This window comes from Phyllostomus discolor, chromosome 7 (genome assembly GCF_004126475.2).
Source record: "Phyllostomus discolor isolate MPI-MPIP mPhyDis1 chromosome 7, mPhyDis1.pri.v3, whole genome shotgun sequence".
NCBI lineage: Eukaryota > Metazoa > Chordata > Mammalia > Chiroptera > Phyllostomidae > Phyllostomus > Phyllostomus discolor.
Genome location: NC_040909.2, coordinates 123,753,124 through 123,780,119, shown reverse-complemented (window position 1 = coordinate 123,780,119; position 26,996 = coordinate 123,753,124). Strand labels below are relative to the sequence as shown.

Genomic DNA, 26,996 nt, shown 5'->3' with positions numbered 1-26,996 from the left:
AATTTTTTTCCCTGAATGTTTGGGCCAAAAAAACATGGATGCTCAGTATACATGGCAAAATATGTTCTTTTAAATAGAACAAGACTAACCTTTTGGCTTTTCTACTTAAAATCTGATCATCAGAAATTATTTGTGACTTGGGTTTCTGTTTTATAAAGAGTGCTTACTTACTATGTAACTAACTGTTGAGGAATTAAAAATGAAGCAGTGAATTCCATGATGATAAAGATTTATCTTTAAATATCAGTTAGAACATGAGTAAGTAAAATATGTACTGTATCAGTGACAGATATTACAGATAACTCTAACTGAGGTAAAGGGGATAAACTGCAGTGTTTAAAATGGAATAATCAGGCTTTGCCAGCTGTTTTAAGAACTTGAACTTTTCCTTTCAGGCACAGGACTTCTCAGTAGCTGGAGGACAGTTTAGACAAAGGATATCACTCTAATGTAGTTTTGGATTTTGAACCACATGATTTATATGTGAAAAACCATGGGGTATAACATGTATGTATGACAGGATGAAATCTTAAGGAATTTAGTTAATTTTACAAGCTTTTCTGTATCTTCAGAAACCTAGACAGTGCTCCCTACTTTGCAAAGTCGTAGTGAGGGTTAGAAATCATTGTGAATGTCTGTGATGGAGTTCCAGGTCCATCCGACTGGGTTTGGGTTTGTTTCACTTCATCAAGCAGCTCGTACAACTGCCATGTATGAATTGTCACTTTTCCAATAAAAATCATAGTAATTGCGACCATCTATGGAGCAAAACAGTCTATGCCAAACAGTCAACTACAGTACTTTACAACCCTGTAAGTGGTCAGCCATATTGCAAATAAGAAATGAAGAGGTAACTAACATGAAATCAACTTAGTTAACTTTCATTCAACTAATAAGGCGACCTAGAACTTGAGCCCAAGTGTGATTCGTTCTGTGTGGTTTACAGTATAAGATTACATGGGTCAATATGTATGTGCTCTTAAATTATTTGTCCTCATTTTGTATTAAATATGTATGTATGTATTTATTCAGCAACTTTTTGTTGCGCACCTATTGAATGACAGCCTGTGTTCTGCATGTTGCTCAGGAAACCTCATTTAAAAGAGATTCTGCCCTCACAAGGTTTAACTTTTCTAGTGGTTTTATAGAAAAGCTGGGGATGATGAGACCAAGCCTGGTCACTGTGTGTTTTATTTTGCTTTCTCAGGAAGATGACCTTATTTTCTTTTATCATTTCAGTCAAAGAAACAAAAGCCAAGAGGAAGCGGAAGCTAATTGTTGACAGTGTCAAAGAGTTGGATAGTAAGACAATTAGAGCTCAACTTAGTGATTATTCTGACATTGTTACCACTTTGGATCTGGCACCACCCACCAAGAAATTGATGATGTGGAAAGAGACAGGGGGAGTGGAAAAGCTGTTCTCTCTACCTGCCCAGCCTTTGTGGAATAACAGACTACTGAAGGTAATACAGGCGGTAGAATTTTTTATTTCCTATACATTTTGACCATTTTTTAAAATACTTTTAAAACCTTTCTTTGAATAATTTTTAACTGAAGTATTTTTTTAACTATATGGTACCAATAGCTCTCTCTACTCAACCTCCCGTGATAAACTGTTAGCTTTGTTGCCTTAGTGTGTACTGTGCTTCAAGTCTGCAGTCCTTTAATGTTGCTTTCTAGCCAAAGCATGTGGTCGCTCTCCTTTTCCCACAATAAAGAATTACTGGCGTTATGAGACTAGGGCCTGCCTGCTCACTTCGAGTCCAGAGTATTCCAAAGCAATATTCTGAGGCACCTGATGAGGGTCGCAGTGCTGTTAGGCTGTTACTCTTTCTAAAATTGAAGTGTGCATAGAACCAACTGAGTTTACTTTATATTTCACTGTGTTCTAAATCTAAAGTGTTTAAAAGCACCAAGACTATGGTAAAACTGCTATTTATTGGAAGCATGATCATGTATTCATTTGGAAGATTTGTATTTATATTTTTTGACTTAGTGGTCTTGTTATAGGAATTTTTCCTAAGGAGGTAATTCAGAATATGGAAAATCATTTCTGTGAAGATGTTCATTACATTGTTAATTTATAGTTAAAAGATTTTTTTTTGAAGAAACTTAAAATGTTGAAAAATGGTTCAGGTGTGAAATATATCTGTATATATACATGTAATCTCAGTGGAACATTATGCAGTCATTTAAAATGTTAAAATGATAGTTAAGATTACCATTTAATAGTGAATGATAAAAGCATTATGTAAAGCTGTTTGATATGATTACAGTTGGATTGAGTTTTAAGTATCAATATGAAAATAAACTTCAGGCAAATAGATTTCATTTATTTTCAATTTTTATAAATGCAGGTATAATCTGAAATTCTATATTTGAAATAAGTTTAAGGTGGAATGAAATGTATATTGTAACATTAAGTAGAAATTTTGCTAAATGTATATACAAACTGATTACAGTTGTATTAAAACTTAAAAGAAGATGGAAGTGTCAGTGATGGGTTTTTAATTAATGTGATTTATAATTGAGGTTCTTGTTTTTGTTTTTTTTCCTTAATTTTCTTTATAGCTCTTTACACGCTGTCTTACACCTCTAGTTCCAGAAGATCTTAGGAAACGAAGGAAAGGAGGAGAGGCTGATAATTTGGATGAATTCCTCAAAGAATTTGAAAATCCAGAGGTTCCCAGAGACGACCAGCAACAGCAGCATCAGCAGCGTGAAGTCATCGGTCTGTCCTGTTGGAATAGTTCCCTGATTTACGTAAACATTTGGCTTAAAATTTGCTTGTATATTACCAGAGTAATAGAAACCAGGAACAAGGGAGTATATTCAAGACTTTGGACAGGGAAATACATGCCTTATTATATTGTGTGATCACCTTGTTAGATATGAAGCTTTCTGCTTCATGACTGGCTGCGTGATAGTCTGCTAACGGGTTGTCCTGCGTTGGCCTGGAGGTGGGACTTGTTCTCTTAAGGCCCTTTCCCACTTTTAAGTGTAATGTTATAAATTGAGTGATTTTTGTGGAAGTAAAATTTTATTCGAACTTCTTTGATAGAGAAATTACCTGTGTTTTAGTGTATTAGTATTAAAAGTAAATGGTTCTAAAATGCTGGTTAAGACTGAATGACCTAAGTTTCCTCATATGGCTGGTTGCAGATGAGCCCATCCTGGAAGAGCCGAGCCGCCTCCAGGAGTCAGTGATGGAGACTAGCAGAACAAACCTGGATGAGTCCGCCATGCCCCCACCACCGCCTCAGGGAGTTAAGCGAAAAGCGGGACAGATCGACCCAGAGCCTGTGATCCCTGTAAGTAAGCACATTTCTCCATCACAGTGTTTGGGGGTATTCAGAAAATCATTTCAAATCCCCAGAACTAGGGAATGTTATATATAAGGAAGCTATTTAAAACTGTCTTGGTTTAGACAGGAAATGCAAAGGAATGGGTCAGAGAGGAAGAATGGCAGCAGAGGATATGAGCACAGTGTACCCTAAGTGAGAGAGAATGCTCTAGGGGTTTTAGTCTCTCTGACTCTTCTTGGTGGTCTTGCTTCAGAGTGGCGAGTGGCGTAAAGTGAGCATCCTTTGCTAAGGTGACATCCGTGACTGTGAACTTAGTTGTGGTTTATTTTTCTTTCTCAAACGTTAGTCCAGGGTGAACCTGAGATTCTAGATAAAATAATAAAAGCAGTATATTGAACTCGTTGAATTCTACATGTATTAAGTAATTTTGTGAGTAAAATGGAACAAACTTTCTGCTAACTAAAGAGAATTTTTGCATTTAAAAATAAGCAGGCAGAGCCCTGGCTGGGTAGCTCAGTTGGTTAGAGCATCATCCCAAAACACCAAGGTTGCTGGTTCTGTCCCTGGTCAGGGCACATATAAGGGACACCCAGGGAATGCATAGATAAGTGGAACAGCAAATCGATGTTTCTTTCCCTCTCTCTAAGTCAATAAATACAAAATTTTTAAAAAGTAAGCTAGTAGATTCTTGTGCATTGTAGGCCAAGTAGGGGGCCAGATTGTCACTTACCTAGTTGCACGTGTCTGACTGCTTTATTTTTTGGTCAGCCTTTATGAGCAAGATCAAGCATTCTGTTTTACTGAGAAATGATTCACATAGCATTGTGCTTAAGGTGAAAAGCATAATGATGTTATATATGTATATATTGTAAAATGATATATACAGTAAGTTAGCATTTATTACCTCACATAGTTAAAAAAAATTTTGTGATGAGAACTTTCAATATCTACTCTCAGCAACTTCAGGTACATGATTACAGGGTTAACTGTGATCACCGTACTGTGTATTAAATCTTCAGAACCTCACCATATAACTAAAAGTTACATTCTGACCAGTATCTTCCCACTTCCCAAACCCCGGTAACCACCACTGTCTTCAGTTTTTAGAGTCCTCATACAAGCAGTATCACACAGTGCTTGTCTTGCTTTTCCTGACTTACCTCACTTAGCATAAAGCCTCAAGGTTCATCCATGATGTTGCAAATGGCATGATTTCCTTCTTTCTTGTGGCTGAGTAACGTTGCATTGCATATGTATGTCACGTCTTCATTCATTGACAGACCTTTAGGTTGTTCCCGTATCTTGGCTGTAGTGTGTAGTGTTGCAGTGAGCTTCGGGGTGCCTGTATTTTTTTGAGGTGGTAGATTTGTTTCCCTCATATAAATACTCATAAGTGGAATTGGTGGATCATACGGTAGTTCTGTTTTCTTTTTTTTCTTTTTTTTCTTTTTTTTCTTTTTTTTTTTTTGAGGAATCTCCATACTGTTCTCCATTCTGATTGTTCCAGTGTACATTCCACCAATAGTGCACACGGTCTCCCTTCTCTTCACATTGTTGCTGACACTTCTTGTCTCTTTGATAATAGCCATTCTGATAGTTGTGAAGATGATAGCTCATTGGGGCTTTGGTTTGCCTTTCCGTGATGCTTAGTGATACTGAGCATCTTTTTAGGTACCTGTTTGCCGTCTATATATATTTAGGAAAATCTTCTGCCCATTTTTAATCAGGTTTATTTATTTTTTGCTTGAGTTATGAAAGTTCTTTATCTGATAAGGGGTTAATATTTAAATATATATATATGCATTGCAAATATTTTCTTGCTTCTGTAGGCTGCCTTTTCATTTTATTGATGGTATTCTGTGCAAAAGCTTTTTAGTTGATATAGTCTCACTTTTGATACCAGATCCAAAATACCATTGTCAAGATCAATGTCGAGGAGCTTCCCATTTATAATTTCTTCTAAGAAGGGAATTTTATGTTTCAGGTCTTAATGTTCAAAGTCTTTAGTGATTCCATTTTAGTGTTTGGAATAGGAGATTAGGGATCCAGTTTTTTGGGCGCCATTTATTGAAGAGACTCCTCTCCCCACTTGGCTTCTTGGTTGTAAATTAATTTACTGTGTATGTGTGGGTTTATTCCTCTTAGGCGCTTTATTCTGTTCCAGGTTCTGGTTTAATTAATGTTTAGCAAACATTTTCTACCTATCTCTAATACTAGGCAGTTTCAGGCTGTCTTAGTAAGTAATCAGAGTACACTTTAAGATTGCTGAAAAAACGTAAACATCTAGTTACTTCATTAAGACTACCTACTGTTAAGTACACTAAGGGTGAAAAAGCTAAATAAGTATAAAGGAGTTAAGTCTAGTTTAGGGCTTATCAACCTTAAATCTATAAAATAAATGAACCTGAGCAAAAGGAGGCTCTTTGGTAACAGTCTGTGGGCTCTTGGTACAGCCTCCATCAAGAGGTGTTGGCAGAATATTCTGTGCCCTCTGGTGGTAAGAAGTTGTTGAAAAGTGCGTATTTCTCTACGAGCTCAGGAAGAAGAATGGGGATAAGTACCACTCTCCTGGTAATTGTTCCTTGCCATTTGCTCAGCTTGTTAAAGATTGTTTTTTTTTTTTTTAATGCTGTCAACTGTTAATATTTAACCCTGAGAGGAAGGAAATTAAAGAGATGGACCCCAAAATAGTCTCTTCATTCCCATTAGCTGCCGCAAGAGCTTCAAGGCTCTCATGTAGAGCCCAAGCTTAGCTGTGCTGGTCTTGAGGCAGGAGTGGTGGCTTTGATGCGGTGATGGGCAGCAGAGCTTTTCCGCCCTGCCCTGGAGTCAGTGGGTGGTTGCGTGTTTTTCCAAAATGGTACTACCGAGTTTGGAGGTTTTCACCATTGGTAGTTGTTCCTGTTTGCAGAGTTCTCACAGAGACATTTAAGTATTTGGCTCCTAAAAAGTAAGTGTAAACACACTTCTAGGGTAAGATAATGGATTTACTTCTTTTGTGAACGGCAATACTTTAATGTTGTAGGTTTACAGTTGTATGTGTAACAGTTTATTCTTAGATTATTATTTGTTAATTACTGTATTATCTTTCATACCAACAACTTTAAACCTGCCTTTACCTCACCCTGTATAGTCAATTTTTGATTGTGAGGTCATATGACTGCAGTATTTCCTTTCATTTTGAAAACTTGAACAACTATGTACTTGCATATTTAAAAGAAACTACCCTTAAAATGTGCATCTTAAATTGCCTTATTTGTATTGCTTTAAGCCTCAGCAGGTAGAGCAGATGGAAATACCTCCTGTAGAGCTGCCCCCAGAAGAGCCTCCAAATATCTGTCAGTTAATTCCAGAGTTAGATCTTCTGCCAGAAAAAGAGAAGGAGAAAGAGAAGGAGAAAGAAGATGATGAAGAGGAAGAGGTAAAGTAACGTTCGGAATAAATTACCATTCCACCTTTAGCCAACTTTCTCCCAGCTTTCTTACTTTTCATATTGGAAGTCAGTTCATTAATGCTGAGCTTCACGGTGATGAAAAAATTTTCAAGCATGAGCAAAATTTAACCAAATGCTTAGTAATCTAGTATCATTATGAACATTAAATTTCATGTGTGCTGTAACTCAGTGGCTTTTGAAGGACATGGGGACTGCCCTTCACTGATTTTTTCTCCCTAGACTTCTAAAGGTTTGTAGCTGCTTTTATTATTGTATGGTCAGTAGTCGATTCTTACTGTTATCTGTGGCCTGGAAATCAGATAATCAAACATTCTTCATGAGTGGGTTTTCTTTTCATTAGACTGGAGTGGGATGTGACTTTCCTAAAATAGATTGAGTGAAGGCTGGAATGACTTCCTTTTTTAAAGTACAGAAGTCCTATTTAAGGTCTTGAGGTTAATGTAAGACTTAGAATATATTCTTCTGTTGGATGTTGTCAAATATTTTATTTAGACCTTTACCGAAGTGTCTTCTGGGTAGCATTGAAGCTTTTTAAATTTCCTCCAAGACTAAAAGGTTATGGATTGGATTAGACACATTTTCATCACCATCTGTTTGTGCTTGTAATTTATCATTATGCTAGCCATAGATTTCATAGGCAGTGCTTAGAATTTAATATGAGCAATACATTGTTTTGAAGTCAGAATTTAGCCCCAAAGCTACTCTAGCCCATATATTAGAGTGCATGCCATTTTCTCAGACTTAGAGTTGAATCAGTATTTAAAATTGTGCTTCCTCTTAGGTGTAAAGCTGTTTACCTCTGCTTCTTTGGAATGTGGTGTACACATCTAGTGTAGCCTGGGAGCTAGGTGGCTGAAGTAAAGTCTGTATTATGGGTTATTGCTCCTTTCTTTTAAAACACGCATAGACTAGTATGACTTACTCATCGTTGCTAGTTTGTGGGCTCTTGGTACTGTTCCACAATGGGATTAGGAATTGGCCAGAATATAAATCATCTAGAGTATCATGCTCCGGAAAAATCAAACATACAAATGCAGTTGAGATAAACAGTGTGTTTAGTGGCATAGCTGATATATATCCCAGCATACGTTCCTTCCTTATCTTGACAGGGGCCAAATAACCAACCAGCAATAGTCCACGGACCATGCTGTGTAGACCACATCTTTCTAGACCAGTACAGAATCCCATATTCAGCCCAATGTTTGCTTGCAGGTACAGAGGACTTTCTTTTGTAATTTAAGAAAGACAGACTTCAAAGTTTGTGCTAAATCTAAGTGATTTTTCAGCAGCATCAAGTATAATTTTTCTGTTAGTCAAAATGAAGTGGTTTAAATTAATTTAGAGCTTTCAGGAGATAAAGAAATATTTCATTTTGCAGCAGAGTAGTTTTATTACTTTTTAATGTGTGTGGGGTCATCTTCGTTCAGGATGAAGATGCTTCAGGGGGTGACCAGGATCAAGAAGAAAGAAGGTGGAACAAAAGGACTCAGCAGATGCTTCACGGCCTGCAGGTATGCCACCACAGTCTCAGAGCCCACAGCAGCGGCTTGTGGGATCGAGCTGTCAAAACAATAGTCATGTGCTATAGAACCAGAAAGCCTGCCTTTGAAACATTTGCCAGAACTACATATTTTAAAGTACTTTAATACATGAACTGTTAGGCCAAGAATAAGCCTGGAAGGCATCCAGGTGAGTGCTTTCCCAGGGTTTATCTTGCACAGCAGAGTTGGGGTGGTGATGTGTGGTGCTCTTTTGTGTATCTGCATCTTATTTTTTGTTGAGCACATTTATCTGCTTGAATCATTAAATTTGTCGAATTGTTGTAGTGTCAGATGTCACTTACCTTGGGCCTTAACGTATCAGATACAGATGAGAGACCTTGAGCATAGGACACACCAGGGAAGGTGCTCAAAGTTTCCTAAAATAGATTCAAAGGATAGTTGGATTAAGTGGACATTTTAAGAACTGAGTGTGCTAGAATTTACTGTTGTATCAGTTTAGATATTCAAGAAATGAGTCAGTAATATTCCTAGGTTTATGATTGTAGACATACCGTGATACACTCTTTAACTTTTCTTGAGTAATCTGAGAATCACTCCTACTATTCAAAGAAGTTTACTCCCCCAACAGAATGGACGTACAATATATTTTTTCCAGTATCCAAAACTGACATCTTGTTTTACAAATTATTCATTTAATTCTTCCTTTTTTTTTTTTAATTTCAGCGAGCTCTTGCTAAAACTGGAGCTGAATCTATCAGTTTGCTTGAGTTATGTCGAAACACGAACAGAAAGCAAGCTGCTGCAAAGTTCTACAGTTTCTTGGTTCTTAAAAAGCAGCAAGCTATCGAGCTGACGCAGGAGGAACCGTACAGTGACATCATCGCAACGCCCGGACCGAGGTTCCACATTATCTGAGCAGCTTAGAAGCACTGTAGCTAGTGTCCATTTCACTAGTGTGTACAAATTGCCCCCATGTGTAGGGCACACAAAACCCTTTAAGAAAGTCCCAATTTTTGTCTGTACAAAGTCTTCGCCTTTTTATTCATTTTTTCCAGTATTTTAATTTTATCAGTTTCATCTTACAAGGGAAACTGCTTGTATGGATTGTGTTCTGATGGAGAAAACAAGCACCCCAAGGACTCAGAAGATTATTTTAACAGTTCAGAACAGATGTGTGCAATATTGGCGCATGCAATAATGTTCAGTAGCAGTCAACAGTCAGGATTTTTATCTTTGTTCTCCATTGGAAAGGGAAACGTGTCAGGAAAAATGCCTGACAGTTTAGGAATTATGTTGTGAGTCTTAGAAGGAAATTGGCTTTTCCCATCAGTAACACTGGCGATCTTGGCAACCACTGTACTCAGGCCTGTTGCCCAAACAGGGATTGCCCTCGAGATCTGTTTTGAAGTGTAATTCCATCATGACCAAGGGGGTGTGGGAAATCGTGTTACAACTCATCCCCTCAGCTGCAAAATAATAAATAGGACTTGGTTAGAAGTGTTTTATTTTATAAATCATTCCATGAGTCTTTTTAATGAACCTTACTATCCTGAAATCTGTTGTTTTAGGGAGGCTCTAAAATGAGCAGGAATAGACTTTTTTAGAGTAGAATGAACTTAAACATTTATAACTTTCCAGGAGCTATAAATCAAAGTTTTAAAAAGATGTTTGAATATATTTGAGTATTCGAATCATGGAACTAGAAATTGCTATGCCAACTAAAAGGACAGACTGATGGGAAATCCTACAACTGGTTGACCTAACCTTTAAGCAGACAATGCTGTAAAAATAATGGCTTCTCTGATATTTATTATAAGTTTTATTACTGACCTCTTCTTCCAACGCTGCACACTCTGTGTTTGGAACTTTTAATAGCTTTGCAACAGAAATTCTGTATCCAGTTCCCTATAATTTAAGTGAAAAAAACATCCAAATAAAGGCTTTATTATTAACAGACCAGATAGCACCAGAAATTATGTGACTATTATGATTATCAAAATGTCTTAACTTTTTAGAGCAAGGTTACACTGAAAGTTCTAGTGTAAGTGTTGGCACTTTTGTGGGGAAAAAATCACTTTGGAAACTCAGACTTCAGTGTATATCCAGTAATTTAAAATTAAGTGAAATGTTTTAAATTTGTGAACGCGTAATTACTGTTTTGATGATTCATTTTCTTGAGAATGGTAATTGTATAAAATTGCTATTGCAGCTTTATTTTCAATATAATGTGCCTGTAAAACCATTTTTCTCCCTTTGTAAAAAGACATTGTAGATAATTGAATGTTCGATTATAGAAAAGTCATTAGTTCCTTGTTACACATTTTGTTAGTCTGTTTTTTGTTGCTTATTGGGTTTTAATATTGTTCCTGAAAATAGTTGATGCTATGTTATGTATAACTTTTCTAATAAAAGTTGTGTTACAAGCTGTAAATTGTTGGAGTATTGGTTATTCAGTTGGTGGTGCTGCCCTGGAAAACACAAGTGCATACAAATTATGCCACGCCTGTGGGTTTGTACCCTTGGGCCCTAAACAAACTTAGCCAATAAGTTTGTCTTGGAGACTTCTTGGGGCCATCTGAAAAGCTTACTAAAAGCCAGGGCATTCGGTAACTTGGAATATACTGCTTTTGCATTCAAGCCTATGACTTGTCCCACGCACGGTTGTCTTGGTGTCTCCGCCCCCCCCCCCCAAGCTTTTTTTTATATATATATTTTATTGATTACGCTATTACACTTGTCCCGTTCCCCTCCCCTTTCTCCTCTGCCCTGCACACTCCTTCCCACCCACATTTCCCCCCTTTAGTTCATGTCCATGGGTCATACATATAAGTTCTTTGGCTTCTGCATTTCCTATAACCTCCCCTTGTCTGTTTTCTACCTACCATTTATGCTACTTATTCTCTGTACCTTTTCCCCCCTTCCCCTCCCCTGCTGATAACCCTCCATGTGATCTCCATTTCTGTGATTCTGTTCCTGTTGTAGTTGTTGTTTTGTTTTAGGTTCACTTAAAGAGTTTGTTGTTTCACTGTTCATATTTTTTATCTTTTTCTTAGATAAGTCTCTTTAACATTTCATGTAAAATAAGGGCTTGGTGGTGATGAACTCCTTTAACTTGACCTTATCTGGGAAGCACTTGATCTGCCCTTCCATTCTAAATGAAAGCTTTACTGGATAGAGCAATCTTGCATGTAGGTGCTTGCCTTTCATGACTCAGAACACTTATTTCCAGCCCCTTTTTGCCTGTGAGGTCTCTTGAGAAATCAGCTGACAGTCTGATGGGCACTCCTTTGTAGGTAACTATCTCCTTATATCTTGCTGCTGCTAGGATTCTCTTTCATTTTAATCTTGGCTAATGTAATGATGACGTGCCTTGGTGTGTTCCTCCTTGGGTCCAGCTTCTTGGGGACTCTCTGAGCTTCCTGGACTTCCTGGAAGTCTGTTGCCTTTGCCAGATTGGAGAAGTTCTTCATTATTTGTTCAAATAAGTTTTCAATTTCTTGCTCTTCTCCTGGCACCCCTATGATTTGGATGTTGGAATGTTTAAAAATATCCTGGATGTTCCTAAGCCTCTCCTCTTTTTTTGATTCTTGTTGCTTCATTCTGGATATTTCTTCCTTTTGGTCCACAGCGTTGATTTGAGTTCTGGTTTACTTCCCGTCACTGTTGGTTCCCTGTTCATTTTCCTTTATTTCATTTGGTATAGCCTTTATTTTTGCATCTAATTTGCAGCCAATTCTGTGAGCATCACGATTTACCAGTGTTTTCAACTGTGTAGCTGAGAGGTTGGCTATCTCTTTGTTGCTTAGTTGTATTTTTTCTGGAGCTTTGATCTGTTCTTTCATTTGGGCCTTTTTTTTTTTTTTTTCTTAGTGCACCTGTTACATAGCAAGGGGTGGAGCCTTAGGTGTTCACCAGGGTGGGGCAGCCCACGTCACTGCGCTGTATGTGGGGGAGGGGTCCACCAGGGAACAGTGCTATTTGCTCTCTGCTGGTTTTCAGTCACTTCCCCCACTACCCACAGAAAAATTAAGCCCTTCTGGTGCTGATTCCTAGATGGGTGGGCTTGTATGTGTTCTAGGACCCTGTGGGTCTCTCCAACGAACTCTCCTGTGGGACTGGGAGTTTCTACCGCTGCTGCCTCCACCCCCACAGGTGTTTTCAGTCAGAGGTTTGAAGCTTTATTTCCCTGCACTGGAGCCCTGGGTTGTGGGTCTCTCGCTCCCCGGTTGTTCCTCCTGGTTTATCTGCACTTGAACGTAGGACCTCCTGCTCCATCAGCCATCACCTCACCGGGTCCGCCATCCGCTGCCTTGTGTGAGTCCTCTCTGCCCAGCTGCTCGTCTCCACCCCTCCTACCGGTCTGGATGCATGTTTCTTCTTTAACCTTTGGTTGTTGGACTTCCATACAGTTCGATTTTCTGTCAATTCTGGTTGTTTTTTTGTTTTTAAATTTGTCCTTGTGGTTGTGCGAGGAGACACAGTGTGCCTACCTATGCCTCCATCTTGGCCAGAAGTGTCTCAGTGTCCTAAGACACATCAGGGCTTCACCCATGAATAGTTTAATGCTGTTTGTAATAGGAAAAACTGTTTACTAAGTACCAACTATTCTCAGACCCAAAGATGCTTTGGTTGAGGGCTCACCACCCATGGTGAAGACTAGTAGTAAAGACATAACCTGATACAAGAATGTTGGGCACTAGAACACAGCATGCCAAAGCACCTGGGAGTAGCCCTGAAGGGATTTTTATCAGGTGATAAAAAGCGTTTGCTAAGATTTGGAAGGTGGCTTGGCGTAGCACATAACATGAAGCAGTTTCATTTTAGATACAGCAGAACCATGAGTATTTGATTTAGGACAGGGAAGCCTAGGCAGAGACTTGGAAAGTAGAATCCTATCTCCTCCTCCAACAGAGCTGCTACCAAAGGGGGCCAGAGGTCTGGAAGTAGCTTCTCATTTAATTTGATTTTGGAGCCTAAAATTCAAAGTTGATTCTCTATCTGGGCCCACTTCTAAGATAAAATCAGCTCATGCAAACCTGCTTCCAGAAGTTGTGAAAATCTTATGAGCCTAATGAAAAGCAACTTGAAGAGCAGCTAATCTTTGTACAACAGGAATGACATTACTGCTTCCAGGTCAGGTTCTTAACCTTTCTGGTCCTAGAGCACGTCCTGTGGTGTGGGCAGCTCCACTTGGACCACGCGGCACCTCAGTCCCTCTACAACCACTAATTCTACTTACTCCTTCGGACCCTGTAATGCACGGGTGGCCAAACACAAGGCCCGCAGGCCGAATCCAGCCCTCCATCTTGTTTTATCCAGCCCGACACCTTGTTTCCAGCCCACGGCAGCACTGAGCGCTTACTTAAAACTAAGAAGTAGTTACATTTATACAGTCCTAAAATTACATTCGGCCCTTTGAAGGCAGCTGCAAGGCTGATGTGGCCCCCCAGTGAAAACGAGTTTGACACCCCTGCAGTGTAATGCCTCATCTTGGTGACTTTGCTTTCCACGTCTCCAGTGTTCCACGACTCCAGGTTAAACGACCTTTCAAATGTCTGCTAGCCACGCGTGACTAGTGGCTACCATATTAGCACTACAAGGTCACACAATCAGTACTCCTAAACCTAGGCAAGGTGCTTGGAGTCCGAGAATGCAAAAAAACAAGCGAAGTTCTCTGTCTTCATAGAGCTTACCTTCTAGCATGGAGACAATGATAACCATAAATCAAAAATCTAATATGTTAGGAATGATGAGTTGCAGTATTAATTAGGACGGACAGTAAGCCTCATTTACAAGACGAAGTTCTCTGCAGACTGGAACGTTAGACAAGGATGTATAGAGTGTCTAAAACAAGAAATACGTAGGGCACAAACGGACGTACGTATGCCTGACACGTTCAAGACAGTGCAAGACCAGACGCTGGAGAGAACACGGCGAGTGAGCGGGGCAGTGGCAGGAAGGAAGGTAGGTGGGGAACACGACAGGCTCGGTGATGCACTGCAGAGCTCAGCTGCGCCACTGCCGTGCGACGGGTCAGAGAGGAAATAAGAGAAAATATCTTGAGACAAAGGAAAATGAGGAAACAGACCAAAATTTATGGAATGAAGCAAAAGCTGTTCTAAGGGAAAAATTCAGTGATAAATGTCAACATCAAGAAACAAGAAAAATCTCAAACAAACAGCCTAATGGTATATACCTCAAGGAAGCAGCAAAAGAACAAATGAAGGCTACACTTAGTAGAAGGAAATGGAAACTAAAGACACAATAGCAAGAATCAATTACACTAACAGCTGATTCTCTAAAAATAAATGAAATGGAAAGATCTTTTTAGCAAGACTCACCAAGAAAAAAAGAGAGGACTTTAAATCATCAGTGCAAAGATGTATGAATGGAAGAAAAATCCTCAAAACGTCTGGCTGTGAAAACTAGCAGGGATTTCAGATGAGTGGGCTGGAGGTCAGCTGGTCCAGGTGTTCCTCTTGCTGGGTCCATACAGGGACTTAGGGACTCACTGGCTCTGAGCTCCAGAGCTGGGGCAGCAGCTCAGAAAGCACCAGACACACACACGGGAAGGAGCTGGGTTGACTGGCTTCAGGGTGAGGGCTAGGAGGGGAGCGGGGGCCAGGGTCGCTCGCTCTGGGGACAGAAGTGCTGGCGGATGCCATTGTTCCTTTGCTGAGCCCTCCTCCCACCCAACATGCGCAAGTGGGGGCCACATCAGAATGCTTTTCTTCAAAAACAAAAAAATGGATATACCTTTAACCAGATTCATCAAGAAAAAAGAAGAGGACCCATATAAATAAATACAGAAATAAAAAAGATATGATAACTGACATCACAACCTACATCAAAATAAAAAGCTGTGCAGCAAAGAAAACCATTAACAAAATGGAAAGGCAACCCATGGAGTGGGAGGAGATGTTTGTAGATCACGTATTTGATAGTGCTTAACATCCATAGTATATAAAGAACTCCTACGCCTCAAGAGCAAGTGAACAAACAATCTGATTTCAAAATGGATAATAAATAGACATTTTTTCCAAAGAAGACATACAAATGGCCAAAAGGTGCATGAAAAACTGCTCAACATCTTTAATCATCAAAGAAAGGCAAATCAAAATCCCAATGGGGTATCAGCTCACACCTGTCCCGTCAGGATGTTTGTCATCAAAATGGTGAGAAAGAACAGGGGTGATACGTGAGGGCAGGTGGGAAAGCGGAGCTCTTGTTCACGGCAGGTGGGGTGTACATCGGCCAACCACTGTGGTCACAGCGTGGGGTTTCCTCAAAATGTAAGAAGGAACCACCATAGGCATCACCCATCTCGCTGCTGGGCACATAATCCAAAGGAAAGGAAAACAGATCTTGAAAAGAGCCGCCCTCTCGTACTTACTGCAGCATTATTCACAATAGGCAACATATGGACACGTAAGTGCCCATCAGCAGATGAATGGATCAGAAAAATGAAACACGGGGTTTCTGATAAGGTGGTAGAGTAGGTAAACACTGCCGTCTGGTTTTGGTGCCGTCTTCACCCAGAACAGCATCAAAATTACAATTAAACTACAGAAAAACACCTGTGAGAAATGCCTGACGTCCAGCTGAACGGAGCGCAGTGGCCGTGTTTTGAGACAGGTGGGAAGTGTGGAGACACAGAATGGGCTGGCCCCACACCCACATGTGGTGGTTAAAAATCAGGAGAAATATCTTGGCTGTGAAGGTCCCCCGTGAGGCAAGGGGTGCCAGCCTCACACCACACCAGGCTCCCTCCCCACCCACCCAGGAAGAAAAGTCCCCATACCTTCTGGCTGTGACAACCAGGAGGGATGGTGGCAAAGAGACAGAGCTTCTGGAGTCCCAAGCATTCCTCTTAAAGGGCCCACGCTCGGATTTACTGGGTGGACTCACCTCCTCTGAGCTGCTGCACTGGGGAAGCGGCTCAAAAAGGGCTGGGACGTAGGGGGGAAAGGAATTGTCTGGCTTCGAGGTGAGGGCTGTAGGGGTGGCTGTAGGGGTGGCCATGTCGCAGACAGAGTGATAGCAGAAGCCATTGTTTCTTTGCTGAGACTTCCCCCCGCCCAGCTTGCAGGGCAGGTGCCGAGCATTATATCTGAGTCTCCATCACCTGGCTAACACTGTTCACCTGCCCTGGTGTTTCCCTGAGACTGCCCCGCCCAATCTGTGGGCCTGCCCAAGCCCAGTGCCTTTTCCATAGAAATGACCTGCCTTGCCCTGGCTGGGGTGGCTCGGTGGATTGAGTGCTGACCTGCAGACCAAAAGGGTTTGATTCCCAGTCTAGGGCACATGCCTGGGTTGCAGGCCGGTCCCCGGTAAGCAGTATGCGAGGGGCAACCACACATCGATGTTCCTCTCCCTCTCTCTCTCTCTCTCCCTTCCCCTCTGTCTAAAAAGATAAATAAATAAAATCTTTAAAAAGAAATGACCTGTCTTGCCTCATGCTGTGGACATTTGCAAAATCTCGCAAAGGTTCACAAACCCCCAAACAAGCAAGCAGCATCTGTACTTGCCTGCACCACTTACTTGCTAAGTGGTCCAAGCCCAGCACCGGCAGCCGCCAGCCTCAGTGTGCAGCTCAGCCTCTTCCGGGCACCTCCAAGTCCAGCACCAGGGGCAACCAACATGAGCAGGTGACTGGGCAATTTTCAAAACAGAAATTTATGTGGACCACCTTTTCCTCCTTCCTTATAGTCTAGCTTTCCTGCTGCTTCCTCTAAATAACCTTACATTATTGTCAACTAGCAAGCTAACCTAAGCACATTGAAAATAGTGGGAAGATGGAAGGTTCTTTTTTTTTAATTTTTAAAAATGTGTTTGATATTAGAGGCAGAGTAAGGGGAGGGGAAGAGAGAGAGACAAAGACAGAGAGAAACATTGATGTGAGAGAGAAACATCAGTTACTTACCTCCCACAGGTGCCCTGACTGGGGATCAAGCTTACAGTCTAGGCATATGCCCTGACTGGGAATGGAACACCCAACATTTTGGTGGAAGGGAAACACTCCAACTGAATGAGCCACACCAGCCAGGGCAAGACAGAAGGTTTGTATATCAAGGGCCTGCTTCCCAAACCACCTGTTCCCCATCCTGTGTTCTTCCTGCTTCTGTCGTAAGTGGAAAATGCTGAGGCAGGTCACAGAAAGGCATGAAGTGCACAGCAGTTGAGGGGAGGGGAGGACAGTGGTGGGCTGGATAAATGGGGTGGGGGCCTGGATGTGGGGGAGCAGTGCATGTGAAAATCTCAGCAACTGCTAGTTCAGAAGGGGGGCCATAGCGCTGCCACATGGGGGGGTTACCAGGAGAGACCAGGAATCCAGATTCTTACATGAGTAGACCTGATTTTTGAATGTGATATACGATGCAAAGTGGTTTTCAACGTCAGGCAGGCCGGATGTCTGCAGACAGACTCAGTGCATCCGTCTCAGGTCTTTGGCTTCTGCTGAGCCACGTGTGATGACTCTAGGGAAAGCAATTTCATATCACTGGAGCAAGACTTCCTGGGCTTTTTCTCAGCCGCTGCCTCAAACCCCTGAGCCTGGCGGCTTGCTCTCTGAAGAACACCATCTTTATTTTTCCACCAGGCCTGTATTTGACTCGTCGGGCCCACAGGGAGAATTCTTGAGTTTTATGCCTCAGGCCGTGCTCTGCTAATAATATTCTGTGTGATAACTGCTGTATAAGCATTGTGCAAGCATATAACCTAATGGAAACCTCTGCTTGGAAGCAGGGCTAGAAAAATGTAAACCTCAAGACAAAAGCTGCATGCCCTCAAATCTCCCAAAGCCAGAAAATGCGGTGGTTCTCAGGGGTTGTGAATACAGGGGTCCCATGGGAGACTGTGAGGCTGCAGGCTTGAATGCTGGCCTGGCAACCCGCATTTTTAACACGGGTTCCTGAGGTTCTGAGGCAGGTACGCCTCCAGCAACATCCTCAGATACCGCACTTCCCCCTTATTCTCAGAGTTGCCAGGGTGAGCCCTGAGCCAGCCTCCAGAGCCCACTGGTGGGAGGAAGAGTTCTCTGGGATCAGCTCGAAGCCCAGTTAGTTCTCTGTTGGCCAAGAACTGTTCAGTGGGAAATTCTCAAACGGTTCAAGGATGGGATGAAGCTCTCCAGGTAGCATAAACTGGTACAGTTGTTTCCAGAGGCATCTGGCCAAAGGGGTTCTCACTTCCCATTCTAACTATCCCAGCTGCTGACAGTCTCCTATGGTCTAGAAAATGGGTAAGAGAGCCAACGGATGGATGATAATCCCAATTATCAGCCACGGATTCCCTTTATCGAGTTAGTTTGGCCCAGTGGTGGAGGAACGGGGATGGACTAGAAAGGTGGGTTCAGTATCAGCCCTGCCCCTAACCAGAAACCACAGTGAATGTCTTAACTTCTCTAAGTCTTGGTTCTCTCCAGCAAAAACTCTATATAAGGCTCCTGTGAGGATTAAATAACATAATGCAAGAAGCACTTAGCATAGCATCTGGCCCACGGTAAGTGCTCTGTATTTATTGGTTGTTACTCAGGCCAGAAATACTTGAGTGCTTTACCCCAAGCTAGGCATGATTCTGTGGCTGGGCATACTGATGGGAACAAAACAGACAGGGGTCCTGCCCCCATAGAGCGACATTTCTCATTAGGTCAAGGGCATCGGAAGAGCTTCTCCAAAGAAATAACACCCCTCCTGCAGCGAAGTTATTCTGCCTATCTTTTTTTCATTTCCCCAATAGTTTATTTCACCTCTATTATGCAACTTACCACAATATGCTTTAATTTACCTTCTTACTTGTGCTTCTTGGACTACTTGGCTAGGAACTTTGGAGGACTTGTCTGTAACCTCAGACCCCTCAGTCTAATGAGTGACTGTGATACTTTTTTACTGTATTCAGCATCACCAATGGTAAAGGATGGAAAGAAAATAACTCATGAAACTAGTGTAGATGTTAGACTTAAGAACAGAATATCAGTTCTTACGTTTTTTAAAGGCTTGTTACCTTGTCTTGAAAAACAAGGAAGGGAGAAAACCCACCCAGGAAGGGAGAATAATTCATCAACTACCCACCCCTTCGGGGACTAGCATGCAGGCCTCCTGCTCACCTGCTGTGGAGAAGCCCCAGGCTGGAGTCTGGAGCCTCTGGTGGGCTTGCTCTTGTGAAGTTGGTTCAGAGCCCACCTTGCAGAGGTGTTTGGATCAAAGCAAAGAGCCAGACGCCTTAGATTCAGATAATAACTTACTGACTAGTTAGGAAGAGAGTCTCTTATAGTTCAAATACAAGAAAATACTTGATCTGGGATTCCAAATCCCCACAATAAATCTTGGTGTGAAACTGCTTTCGAGGAAATGAGAATACCACCTTCTTTGTGCTGCTTGAAAGATAATAGCAGCTAATAAGTCCTGAGTTTCTTTCCCAGTCCCAAAGGTGTTTAGATGAACTCGGCTGAGATAGCAGACTGCGTACTGGCTTGATTAGAGCAGTGGCCTATGAAATGTTAGACCCTACACTACCAAGCCCCTGACCATGGCGAGCACTGGTGGGGGTGGGGGGATCATGTATGTGCACATACTCAATCTGGAAAGCTCCATGAATGTACTAAGATAGTGAGACAGCTTGCCGGGGAAGAAGAGATACCACATTAGATGGAGATAATGTTAGGTCTTAATCCAAAAGTCAACTTCAGCAAGGCAACAGGAGACCTCATACTTAAGGTTGATGTCTTGGGGTAACTATTTCAAGTTTTATGAACTTAAAATTTAAAGAAATTTCAGCACTACAGGCATTTCTTGATGAGACTCTAGGGCAGAAGAAACAGCTTTCCCCAAGCTTTTTGAAACTTGGTTGCAGTCTTCATGAAGAGGGAGATTTTCATCTCAACAAACATGTATTAGACACAAGACATACGCTAGGTACTAACAGCGCATTAAAACAGGACCCCTGCAATTATACCTTCAAAGATTTCAAGGAAGCAATGAGAGGCATTTGAACCAGACCTTGAGGAATGACTGGAATGTCCTTCCACAGGGGGAAGGCGGAGGATAGGAAGGAAAGGTGTTCTGGGGAGAAAGGATAACGCAGGCAAAGGCATGGAGGTAAAAAGGAGCGGGATTGACTTGGAAGCCCCAGTATAAGGAAGCAAAGCCAAGACAGCAGGGAGAGGACAGCATTACCTCTCAGGCTAAGCAGTCTTGCTGGACTTGCGACAGATTCTAGGCTTAAGGACCACTGAGCTTTTCTCCTTCCGCCAGCACTGTCTTCTCCACGTTCCTATTCACCAACAAATATGACCTCTCAATGGCTTTTCCTTCTCCTCGTTTAAATGAGAGTGTGTGGGATCTTTTCACCTCCGCAAACCAGGCGGAGGGTAGAAAACTGGACAACCTGTTAGACTAGAGCAAGTCTGCTTGTTGGCCAGGGTAGTTTTGATAAGCCCTTCTGGTTCCAGCTGTTTGCATAGGAGCCTTACTGCCAGGAAACCTGAGCTGCCCCATCACGCCCCCGTGGCTCAAGCTCCCAGAGCCTAGATGTGCAGGAAGCACGCAGAGCCTGGAAAGTCGTTTAGGAGAGGACTGAGCTGGAGCCTTCCAGTGTCTTCAGATTTCCCCTGGCTTGCTGACAGAGGCATTTATGGCCGACGGTAGTGGCCGGAGAGCAGCCGCCTCAATAATTACTTTTCTGGAATCTTTTGTGGAAGGCCTTATCTGATCCTGAGCCCAAGTTCTGGGCAGAATTTGCCAAAGGTGACAAATGGTTAAGAGCAAGGGTATAGTCACTTATGTTCTTAGGATAATCACATGTTAATAATAATTACAGGAACACAATTTATTGCCCACTTAATAATGACAAGAATGTATTTATCATGACTAGAATTTTCAGGAAACTTTCTATGGGCCAGGCCCTACATTAAGCACATCACAGGCATTATTTCATTTAATCCTTCCAACATCTCTGTGAGATCAATTCTATTGTTATTATTAACCTCATTAACAGATGTGGAAACTGATTGTGGCATAGACTATAATGGTTAATAAATGCCTCATCCTTTTCCTCTACATTTCATAGCTCCACAGTGGCTGCGTGAGGCCATGTGATTCATCCTGGCCAAGGGGCTCTGAGCAGAAATGAAGCACAGTTCTTCAGAACTGAGACGGTGAGAAGCCCATGTGAACTTCTTCCCCACCTGCTCTTCCCTCAAACCCAAGTGGTTACGGAGGTAGGAGTATCACGGGAGCTATTAGCTGGCGACCCTCCGTCAGGCCAGTCCCCAGGTGACTACGGGGAGCACAGGCTTCTCACAAACCTGGGATAAGTATGAGCAGCAACAAGGAGAAACCTTTGTAGTACTGAGCCACTGGGATTTCGGTTAGTCTGTTACTGCTGCCTAATCTAACCTACCCTGCTAACGTAACGAGGTCATCAGAAGTTTAGCTACTTGCCCTAAGTAATAGATCTAGTTAAGTGATTGAGTTGGAACAGGAACCAGAATTTCCCGGTTCCCAGGCAAGTCTTTCTACTACACAAATTCAAGTCTGAGTGTGGTAAGGGCCACGGGTTCTCCTGCACTATTCACCACGTGTGTGGGAGTGACTCCAAAAACATATCCACGACTGACCCGGTCCATGTGGGATCTATCTCTCTATCTCTCTCTCTCTCTCTCTCTCTCTCTCTCTCTCTTCAATCCTCACTCAGGGACATTTTTCCCCATTGCTTTTAGAGAGAGAAGGAGGAAGGGAGAGAGAAAAACATCGATGTGAGAGAAACATCAGCCGGTTGCCTCTCGTACGCACCCTGACTGGCATGCGCCCTGACCAGGAATTGAACCCACAACCCTTCAGTCACAGGATGGCCCTCCAACCCACTGAGCCCACACCAGCCAGGACAGGATGTCTCTTGACAGCAGCTAATAGGCTAGCTCTGACAGGGCAAGCGCTTAGATGCAGATGTGGAGACTGGACTCCCAAGCAGATCCTGCATGTGACACAGCTGAAAGGTCATTGCAACCAGAGTACAAGCAGAGAGATTGCTAAACAGCTTCACAGGGTGACATGAATTTACCATAGTTCAAGGCCTGGCCCTCAGGCTTACCCAGCAAACTCCAACCAGACATGCCTGTCACGTGGTCCAACTAATTTTTGGTCCAAACAATTGGTGCATGCTCTGCTCACAACTGACACAATTCTCATACCCCTTTGCTGATTCCTATTTCCCCCCACCCCTCATTCTTAATGCCCCAAGGTTCAGTCCTTGAACTTCTCTTTCCTATGGGCATGGCCTGCCCCCCACCTCCAGTAATCACTTCCAGTATCATGGCTCTAAATAACATCCACATTCTGACGACTCTCAACATTATATCTCCAGCTGTGACTTTAATCTTGATCTCTTCGTTGTCAGCTCTTGGCTGCTGGTTTGCTATCTCCCCTGAGACATCCATTAGCCTTCTGGAATTGAACATGTCTGGAGCTGACCTCCTAACCTTCACCCAAGCTCCCCTGGCAACTCCATCCTACCAGTTGCTTAAGACCCCAACCTTGGAATCGTCCTTGACGTCTCAGTTTCCCTCACACCCTCCGCTTTATACCACCCAATGAACCCTGCTGTTCTGTCATCACCATGTAGCCAGAATTCAACTACTTTTTAAAAAGATTTTATGTCTTTATTTTTAGAGAGAAGGAGAAAGAGAGGGAGAGAGATATTGATTGGTTGTCTCTCATTTGCCCCCAGTCAGAGAGCGAACTCCCAATCCAGGCACGTGCCCTAACTGGGAATCGAACAGTGAGCTTTTGGTTACAGGACAACACCCAACCCACTGGGCCACGCCAGCCGGGGTCGAGTTCAACTACTTTTTAACACCTTCATCGCTACTCTCCATGTCTCCATCTTCTCTTTCCCTGGATCACCGAAACAGCCTGCCTGCTAGTTTCTCTTCTCCTTGACCCACTGTCCCCCCAAACTCCTCCCAACACAGAAGGTTTGAGTACAGTATTTCTGATTATATTAAAATGTTTGTCAGATCACTCCTCTCTATTCAAAACCTTCCGAAGGCTTCCCATCACACTCAGAGTAAGTGCCAGTTGTTATAATGGCTTAGAAGGACCCATGGAGCTTCACCCACCCACACCATCGCCTTTCTGATCACAGTTCCCTCTTTCTCTCCCCTCCTCCCTCCGTTCCTGTCACTCCGGCCTTCTCATTATGCCGGGAACAAGCCAGGCCCATCCCACCTTGGGAATATGATGTTGGCTACTTCCTTTGCCTTGGCTAGTCTTCCCTCAGATGCCCACGTGGCCCACTCCCTCACTTTCTTCGTCTTTGTTTAAATGCAGCCTTCTGGAAGAGGCTTTGCCCAGTGACCCGGCCAGAAATAGAAATACCCGCAGCACTTCCTGCCTCCCCCTCTGTTTTGCTTTTCTCCATCGCGCTTATCTACAGTTACAGAACTGTGCTATGTGGGTCTGTAGTATGAAAGATTATTAGCTTCATGAAGACTGGGATTCTTGTTTCATTAGATCACCTCTGGATCGCTCAAACCAAAACAAATAACCCTGAAACACAGCAGACAGTTGGTGTTTCTCTTGAGTGAGTGATAATTGTACAGCAGATATTTACAGCAGAACTATGTTCAGAAAGTTGCTTGGTGAGAATGGATTTGAGCAGGGAACAAATGATTTGTTGAGCCACATGTTTTCATGACACTGTTTTAGAATAGGGATGCACTGGTCATAGGGACCTAAGTGTTCCAGACTGTGTGGCCACTGATTCTCCACTGTCAAGGTCAGCTTTTTCCATATCCATCGCAAATGAGGTGATTCCCCTGATAAATCAGTCTATTTTTTTTCTTTAAGCATATTATTGTCACCAACTAGGTGGTAACCAAAGCTTGCATTAGTCCAGGAGGCACTCTGCCAGCTGCTGTAGAGTCACATCGCATCCTTCCTATGCTGGTTGCATATTTTAACCTTCAAAGAACAACTCCATTTGAAATGCCCCGAGGCACAGATCCTGAGCGCACTCCCCTTCCTGAGGCAGGGAGAGTTCCCGCTCACCTCTTTCACCTGGGCTCCACTGAGCAAGCTCTTCCTTATCTCCGGCAAAGATGGTGATGAGTGTTTACGTAGGTGAGCTGGCACCTGTGTGACATCATGTTCCCTCTGGAGTCAAATAGCTATTGGCACAAATTTCAGCCAGCAGGGCGTCCTGGAGTCTGACTCTCTCCTACGCCTCTGTGCTTTCCTGAGGTGGGGGACGAAACTCATGCTCAGTGATGATGGAACATTCCATCTCCTTGCCACACATGCAGAATTATGCAAACTGGTTTCTATCTTTAGCACTGGGCAATACTACAGGTCAGCTCCTTGACTAGTGCTTGTACTTTTAGTGACTGATTCAAAAGATCCCTCCACATTGTCCACTCACGCTCACTGCCCCTCCTGCTTCCTTGCACTCAGCAGCGAGCTTGCTACATACCTAAGCCCTCAGCCTCACTGCAGCTGCTACTGCGTGCCCATCGACTTGCCTCCACCGCATCCAGCCTTAACTCTGTTCCTTCAGCCTTGGACGAGGTTTCCCTATTTAAGTAAAATTTTGATTGCTCCTATACCCTTCTGCTTCCTCTAAATTCTAATTCCTCAGTTACTCTGCTTCTTTCCTGCATCCATCCTCTCCCTCTCTTTCTCTTTATCTCCTTGTACCTCCCTCCCACTCCCTCTTTCTCTACCATCTATCTATATGATAGCAGGAAGGAGAAATATATGTATATATATATATATCATATATATATGACTTTATATGTTTTCATCTTATTCCTTCCCTTACATAAATATACCTAAATTTCAATCCTGCCTGCCAAGGAGCCTGTCTGCCTGGTACCTGCCGTCCCATCTCTCACGTGCGCCTCTGGAAGGAGGCACCAACACAGGCTGCCTGCACTCGCACACACCTCCTCGTGTTTCCACGGGTCACTGAGGCCAGACTTCCTGTCGTCCCGCACTGCGGACCACGCGCAGAGTTCATCACTCTTGCCAAGCCCAGCAGCTCCCTAACTGCCGAACTCAGTGATTTTTGAAGCTTTCTCCCTTTTGAAGTTCTAAATCCCCTTGGCTACAGTGACCCCCGTGCCCCGCCCATAGTTCACTGGTTCTCCTTTCACGTCCTTATCCTGTCTTCTGTCTCCATCTGTTAAACGTTGGCGATGCCCCGGTTCCCTGCTCAGATCCCTGCTTGACGTACTCTTCAGGAAAATGAAACTAAATAAAATTCAAAAATGATATTGGAAGACAAAACATTCAGTTACCATCAAGCGGTTACTTCATAAATAAAAATCCTAGCTGCAAACATTTCTACTGAATGAAAAATAATTCCAAATGTATGTCCTACTCAGATAGTATGTCTTAGAGAACCAGAGAGGGGGTGGCTGGGAATTCTCTGCAGCTCATTACAGGCTTGCCTACTGAAGAAAAATACCATTAAGTAGGTTTTTGGGGGCGGGGAAATATGGTTAAAGAGAAATTCAACAACTGTGGGCTGTATCAAAGAGGATATTGGAAATAATATGGAAACTTTTGCTACAGTGGAGAGGCAACTAATAAAACACCCGATGAAGAATCCGGAGTGCCCATTTTCGAAGAGCTAAAAGGGCCTCCTCAGTCAGGAAAAGACCAAGAACATCGCACATAGTATTCAAAGCAGTTTTTGCTGTGTAACAAATAATCAGAAAATCTAGTGGCTTAAGACAGCAACCACTTATTCACAGTTCCGTGGGTCAGAAATGTCGGCTTGGTTCGGCCAGGATGACCCGTTTCTGCTTCACATGCTGGCATCTTTGCTTAGCCATGATCCTCTGTTTAGCTGGTGATCAGAGGCCTCACTTATGCCAGGCTGTTGGGAGGGACAATGCATATAACTGGGCCAGGTGCTACTCGTCATCCAGCAGCTCACGCTCACCCAAGCCCAACAGGGTTCTCAAGAGCAGGAAACGAGAGCAAGCCCTAACGCACACACGTTCAAGCCTCTGTTTTGCATCATGTTTATTAATGTCTCATTGGCCACATCAAGTCAAGCTGCCAAGCCCAGGGTCAGTGGCGAGTGGTTGTGGGTGTGGATTCAGAGAAGGGCATGATGGGGACATTTTTAAGAGAATATAACATTGTTGGGTTCTTTCTTTAAAACTAGTTGGGAACTCCCATATAATTCTGTAATTTTCCTCAAAGTAATTATTTAATTGTAAAGGTAACACCAGAGGAAGGAACTTCTTTCTGCCTTGGGCAATTTGGCAGGAAAACAAGTTATTTAAAATATATTTTTTTATTGTTTTTTGCCTCCCTAGAATCCTCTCCTTTAGAGAATTCTTCTCCCATTTGATGGTTCTGGTGGGGTTGTCAGTTATAGTGCCATATCCTAGTCCCTCCCACCCCACACTGGGGACTCAGGTCTGGCTAAGACTCAGAGGGTGGCCCAGAGGAGAACACATGACCAATCAGAACCAATCAGATGCCTTCCCTGGGAATAATAGATGGATCTGGGTTAGGTGGGTGGGATGGGTGGTGACAGGAAACCCTTTGTCTGCTGGAGGATATGAGCCTGGAGCTGAGTGAGCATGAGTAGCCATATTTCCCAGCACACAGGGAAAGCCTGTCTGCAGAATGAAGCTAATCAGGAAAAAAGAAAAGTGGAGGAAAGCAAGGTATGAACCCATTGGCATTGAATTCTTGCTATAGTCTGTGAGGTCCTGGTTCC

At 42.8% G+C, this 26,996-nt stretch overlaps 1 protein-coding gene across 1 annotated transcript in view; it reads left to right on the top strand.

Moving 5' to 3' along the window:
* The window catches only part of RAD21 (RAD21 cohesin complex component), a 29,706-nt gene extending 19,014 nt beyond the window's left edge, over positions 1–10,692 (top strand). Inside the window, exons 9-14 of the mRNA XM_028533537.2 lie at positions 1,240–1,463; positions 2,572–2,731; positions 3,163–3,311; positions 6,577–6,726; positions 8,187–8,270; positions 8,985–10,692. Of these exons, the coding sequence (XP_028389338.1) occupies positions 1,240–1,463; positions 2,572–2,731; positions 3,163–3,311; positions 6,577–6,726; positions 8,187–8,270; positions 8,985–9,176 (959 nt within the window). The 3' untranslated portion in view covers positions 9,177–10,692. The remainder of the gene's footprint in view (positions 1–1,239; positions 1,464–2,571; positions 2,732–3,162; positions 3,312–6,576; positions 6,727–8,186; positions 8,271–8,984) is intronic.
* Positions 10,693–26,996: the final 16,304 nt, after the last annotated feature.